Raw genomic sequence first — 6698 nt, forward strand, 5'->3', positions numbered from 1 at the left:
CCCTGGTACCAGGGAAAAAAAAAAAAAAAAAAAAAAAAGATCCTGGATAAAAAAGTTAATCATGAATGGGAAAAATTATCTTTTCACATACATTATGTTGACCAATGTGGTGCTTCTAGAAAAACTATAACCTGTGAATAGTGACCTGGTAATTTATATCAATGAAACACAACCTCAAATGGACTGTTTCTACCAAAAAATAAGAAATGCTTCACATTATAGACATTATCATTTTCTTTAAGTCTTTTTTTATTTAGAGATTTTTCCGGTAAGGAGATATACCATAGGAAAACAATTTTCACTGGCAGTGAGGTATGTATATACTCTACCAAAATACTCCATATTTTAATTGTTTTTAAGTTTATTTACATATGAGGGAAAGTATCAATGCATACTTGATTGATGCACTGGTTCGACTACAATATTACCCAAACTACATGAAATTAAATGAAATGGTGCTTGCATACAAAAACTGTTATTTGTAAAGGAATCTAAGTTCATATTAAAAGAACTGATTTGTTTTTTGAAAGAACTTAAAAGAATAATCACAATTTATCATGACCAAGACACCTGCACCATATTTTTCCATTCCTCACAGCACATTTATTTCAGTAATTCCGTTATGTCGGTTCTTAGCATGAGCATAGTGTTACACAATTTTCGTACATATAACCACATCCAAAACAAGTTCTAAAATTTAAATTGTAAACATTCTCATCATATGTAGAAATATTTTAATTGGTGTATTAAGTTTTGCTAACTGATCAAATTTGGAAGATAATATAAATGAGAAAGCCTATTCTAAATTGTGTAGTATCTTTTATTAATTACATTTCTACAATGTTAAATAAAGAGGCAAACCTGTCCTGTAAGCATGTCAAATTTTAGGTAAAACATTAAAAAGAAACAAATCTGTTAACAAAAGGATGTCTTGCAATAAAGAACATTAGATTTTTTAAATCTATTATGATACAAAAATGTAAAGGGTAAATAGCATCTTTGTTGACAAAGTAGGAGGTAGCATGGATGCACCACTTTATTGTCTGAGAAATGCAATTGGAGTAAAGAATATTTCCTTACCACAAATAATTTCCAGGACTATGTACATATTTCTTTTAGAAATACTTGTTTAAACAAATCTCCCTCCACTTTTTAGTATAAAAAAAAACCGTTCCATGTGATTTTAAAAAAACACTTACACATCTAGATAGAATATTACTCTGCCCTATTTGAGTGAACAGTCTCAAACTATGAAGTACATGATATTTAATGCCCTAAGTTGAGTAATTTAGTTAGCAATTCCTGATATTATACAAAACACTAAATACATACAAACAAAATATATAATATTTTATTTTTCTATGCAAGTCTTATGGGGAATAAACAGAGCCTTGATTCTGGTAACACTGCAGAAAACATATTTTTCCAATAAGTCTGTCTATACATATCCATGTGCAACAGTTTATAAATGGCTGTCTACATGTAAGATCTTTTAATAAGTGAATTGTTAACTAACAAAACTTAGTAAACCTTAAAAACACATCTTCTGTCCTATGTAAAATATATAGACTACTTACTGTTTTAAGTATTCAATTTGCTCTGATGTCAGTGTAATTCACTTTTCCCCATTTTCCTGCTTTAGTATTTATAAACGGATAATTTAATGTGGCTTACAAAAAAAAAAGACAAAGAATTTCAAATTTACATCCCATTCAAATTTTCTATTTAAAAGTTTTCCTGGTTCTATGAAGCTGCTTCTGCCATTAGTAGAGAAAATGAAGTTTCTGTAATGGAGGCAGGCTTTTTAAGTAGTGACGTGACTTCCACCATGCCAGCTCCAGTCCGTGGAAGATTAGCGTTTACAATGTGTCGTTGTAAGTGCTTAATCCAGTCTTCCTGAACAGACAATGGTCCTCGAAAGACGAGGCCACAAAACCTACAGAAGAAGGTTGATTACAGTTTTCTTAACACAACCAATCCCACTTAAAACCAATTCACATAAAATCCATAAACATAAGCAATGAACAGCACTATATACAGTATTACATATAGCACTGGTCTGGCAGTTTCTAAATAAAGTTGAAGTGATTTAAAACCAGATCAAGACTCTCAATTTCTATGTTTATTAACAGATATAACAAATTGCAGTATTTTTTCAGAGGTGGAAACATTTTTAGGTTAAAATTAACCAAATGATCTCAATGTCTCCACATCTTATCCATTTATAACTATTACTCCAAAAATTTTCATTCTAGGGCCAGGAATTTAGCTCAGTAGTGCCACTGCCTACCTCTCAAGCACAAGGTCCTCAGTTCAATCCTTGGTACCAAAAAAAAAAAATTTTTTTTCATTCTAAAGACCCTTCCTCAATTGAGAATTCTTACACTAAGGTGTTTATGCATATTCTTGTGGTGAATGTTTGCAAAGAGGTATATGAGAGGAAATATGTTCCCTAATAACCAGTAACTTAAGACAGTAAAAATTAAACCAAACCAAATTAAAACATAGCAACTACAGGGCTGGGAGTGGTACTGTACCTGCCTGGCAAGCCAAGGGTCCTGAGTTCAATCCCCAGTACCACACACACACACAAAAGCCACTTTTATAAATCATAGAATGTAGTCTCTTGGCTAGTAGATAAAGCTTGAATCATTAGAAGTAAACTATACTATATTTTGAGCTAAAGATTTTAAGCCTGCCTCCAAAAGTTCATTTCTAAGTTGATACTGAGAATACACTCTGTTACACATTAAAAATCTTCAATAAACTGTCTCAAAACAAAGTCTGAAGAAACCGATCAATTGGGCAAAATAGGCATATACCTGCATCGAAGAATGTAAACCTCGTCAGCACCGTGAGGTAATGTTAACATTTTCTTCTTGCTTCCAGATCTTGACCTCGACTTCTTTTGCTTACAGTCTAAGGCTAAAAGGGGGAAGAGAAAATTTTAACATTCTTTATGTATTTTACAACATACAAAAATATAGAGAGGTGAGAAAACATACAAAAATATATAGAAGTGAGACCATCTGCCATCAATTTAGAATTAAGTTTTCATTAAGTTTCCTATTCCTTGAGTCATGCAAAAAACTTGTAGCTGATTCTTTAGCAGCAGTAATGTTATCTGCATAAAATTATCCTGTACTGTTTTTTTCAAATAATGCTTTCCTGTACCAAACTAAACTGAGAAAATCTAATAAACTGGAAACTCCTCAATTGGTCAATAATTACAATAAGGGTAATCTTTACTCTGATCATACGTAATTTTAACACCTGGTTAAATCTTATTTCCAGGAAAATTATAACCTTCTATTTAAGGTCATTAAATTAAATTTGCATTTGATTACACCATTAAGTAGGTTTCACAAGCTTTGAAAACTCTATAAGGGAATATCAATAATATAATAAAAAGCACAATGAAAAATCAATTTTCATAGCAATTCAAAGAAAAAAAACTCGATGTTTTAACTTAATTTCTATTAAATGTACAATCATGCAAATGTGTTTATTAGAAAATAAATATAAATCCATTATCTCATGTATGTTTATAACAGGAGCTGATGTTTAATGCTATTTCTACATTTTTTCATTTTATATTTTCTCCAACAGTAAATTTTTATTTTGTTTTTTGTTTGTTTTATTTTTTTGAAATAGGGTTTTGCTATGTAGTTCAGGCCACCCTTGAACTCACTGTATAGCCCAGGCTGGCCTCAAACTTGCCGCCCCAATTCTCTTGGCTCAGCCCCCAGAGTGCTGGGATTACAGACATGCACCACTATGCCCAGCAACAGTTTATTTTAAAAATATGATTAAAAGAGACAAAAGAAGATTTTAAAATACCAAAATAAACCAAAATTTTACTGCTGCTCTTGAGATTTCCCATCATTTGACTTTTAATTGTCTTCTCAAAAAATCAATTAATAAAGGAAAATATTTTTATATGTTGAAGCAAATAAGATATAACATTTCATAAGTCTTTGTTTGAATACAGCTACACCATTCCTTTAGACAAAGAGAAGATAGTAATCTAGGGTTCTGCTTATCAATTAGCAGGAAGAGAAGGTAAGAGTTTATTTCTAGGGATCCAAAGGGGAGGCATACAAATGCAACAAGTTATTCAAATGACTTTTCTTCTTTTAATTCTGCCACATGAAAATCCCTGAAAAAATTTTAAGTAAGAAAGAACAGGAACTGACTATTCAATGATTCTATGAAATGAGTTGTTCAAAGTACAGACTCCAAAAGAATAGATGCTACCATTACAAAACCAGCAAACAAGGTTCCTTACAGTATTCAAGTGGCAATGCTAATAGAAATGCCACACAGAAAACTAAAAACCATAAGAAGGCTAAAAATCTCATTCAAGCCACCGGTATCAGCTGTCACCTGCTTGTTGAAAAGTAAAATGTAGGATCCAGTCTTTTTCTGCGTAACTTTAGAACAAGAATATAATAAATAAAGAATATTGGAAGTCAAGTAATAAAGAATATCTAACTCAAAGCTAAACAACCAAAATCTGGAATAGAAAAATCGTACAAGGTTTTCACTAGTTATCTTAGTCAAGAGCCTAGTACACAACAAGAACTCTACAAATTATTCTGGAGTACAAATAAAGCAAAAAACCCAGTTACTTAACCACTGACATTCCACCAGTACCCAAGTAGAAATCTTACTAATACAGGTAACATAACTATCTATCCCCTCTGCACCATTTGTTTAAGTATGTTGCTATAGCCACACATTTGTCATTATCTTAGATATAAATCAGAAACCAATCTAGTGTATACATAGCTTGGTTCTTCACAACTACAAAGTACCTTGTTCTTTTTTCTTGTTGCTCCAGTGAGCACTTTAAATTTAAGTGGATTTTAAGTGATTTACATACTGAAAATAGAATTCAGGAAACTCAAGGGGTGAATGGTATTAGATGTCAGTTACTTTTCTACCTATAAGGTAAACCATACACAATCCTTGCTTCTATAATGTAAAACAGAGCAAGCATTTGGTTTATAAGGAGATTACAGGTAGAATCTTACTCTGATTAGCTTGCTGGGTGTCAAAAGTGCCACACTGCATTCAAATTCCTTTTAAAATGCAAATAAATTACTATAAGATGCAGAGAGAATACAACAACTTTTAAAAGCAGTGTTCACAGAATGCTAATGTTAGGGGTATAAAGCAAATTGAAAGAGAATGGGATAGTGAGAAGTATGCAAAAGAATGTTTTAACATTTATAAAACATATACATTACTTACAAATGCTGTGATACTACTTTACAATGAAAATGGACATATTTACTCAAGTGAAAAAAATATTTTAACTTCTTTAATAGAGAGGAAAGTAGTATTGTCTAAAGGTTTGACGCTGTGCAGATTAGAAATTTAAATTTAGGCTGTTTTACAAATGATCAAATATAAATTTTAAGGGTGAGTATCATGGTTTTTATAGTAATTAACATCTAAATGTATTATGTTAGCCGGGGATTTAGCTCAGTGGTTCTGACGCCTGCCTTGCAAACGCAGGAACCCAAGTTTGCTCCCCCCAGAAAAATGTATTATGTTAGAAAGGAGGACAACTCTGCCAGCATGTGACAACAGTTTCTGGTAGCTAGGGCTCCCACCAGGGTTAAAAAATCTCATTCTTTAGAATCTTTTCCATAAGGTTAAAATATAAAAAACCTGAGACTCTTGGTAATTAAACCTAAATGTCTCAGTGTTGTTTTAGTATCTTCATTATTACTTTAAAATTGCTTCTCTGAAATATCTTCTTTCTAATAGGTGAAACATGAATCCACTTAACAGGAAGTTTCTTTTCTAATACTAATATCTAACTATACCTCTAATACTGCCTAAACATTTAGAAAAATTTGTAAAAAAAAGTATACTTAACATACTATTAACAAGTACACAGGAGACATATGTGTCCTCTACATAAAATATTATTTACACAAAATTATCTGCTATTAAATGAAAAAGATGATGTACAAACCTATGTATTACACAAAAATTCTCATTTAATGGATTTTGTATTTAGAGGTAGAAACAAGAGTTCCTATGACGTTAAACGTAGAATGTATCACTAATATATTCAATTTTAGTAAAATGGATCTCCTCAATATTTGTGACAAATAGCCAAAGGTAAAAGAAGTTGTTTCTATGAATAATATACCAAATAAACAACTGTTATACAAAGTCATTCTGGGTTTTATTTGTACTAACTAGTGTTGAAGGAAAAAAAACCCTCACATCTGTTTTGATTTCCAAAGTATTTTAAATATGCAAAACTACTTGAGTTTTAGAGCTTCTTAGTTTTCTTCTTGACTATAACTGCTTCTGTAGAAAGGAAGGAATCCACTCAACCTCAAAACTTCCTCCACTCAAACCTTCTGCCCATTTAGGGTGCAGAAACTATTCAAGTGATACACTTCAGAGAAAACTAAAAAATCTGTGAAGTTCTCTAATTTTTTTTTAAAGATTTAAACTGCTACTAGGAATATGTGTGAGGAGAATATGAGCTGTGAGTACAAAAAAATACTTTTCAGTAAAACAGCTGTTTTGGTTAAACAGAAACAAGAAAGTTAAATACAACAGACTAAATTCTAAGAAAGAATACTGTCCTGCTACGCTATTAAATATAACATGTCCAGGGCTGGGGATTTAGCTCAGTGGTTCCACCATCTGCCTCACAAGCAGAAGGA

The 6698-nt window shown here is 31.7% G+C and overlaps 1 protein-coding gene across 11 annotated transcripts in view; it reads right to left on the bottom strand.

Moving 5' to 3' along the window:
* Positions 1-284: 284 nt before the first annotated feature.
* Znf644 (zinc finger protein 644) overlaps positions 285-6698 on the bottom strand; it is a 94030-nt gene continuing 87616 nt past the window's right edge. For all 11 annotated transcript variants that reach the window (XM_010614665.2, XM_010614670.2, XM_010614668.2 and 8 more), the window contains 2 exons: positions 2823-2925; positions 285-1936 (listed from right to left, as the gene is read on the bottom strand). In XM_010614665.2, coding sequence (XP_010612967.1) covers positions 1744-1936; positions 2823-2925 — 296 coding nt within the window. In that variant the 3' untranslated portion in view covers positions 285-1743. The remainder of the gene's footprint in view (positions 1937-2822; positions 2926-6698) is intronic.

This window comes from Fukomys damarensis, unplaced genomic scaffold, assembly GCF_012274545.1.
Source record: "Fukomys damarensis isolate Sample0158 unplaced genomic scaffold, DMR_v1.0_HiC HiC_scaffold_33, whole genome shotgun sequence".
Taxonomy (NCBI): domain Eukaryota; kingdom Metazoa; phylum Chordata; class Mammalia; order Rodentia; family Bathyergidae; genus Fukomys; species Fukomys damarensis.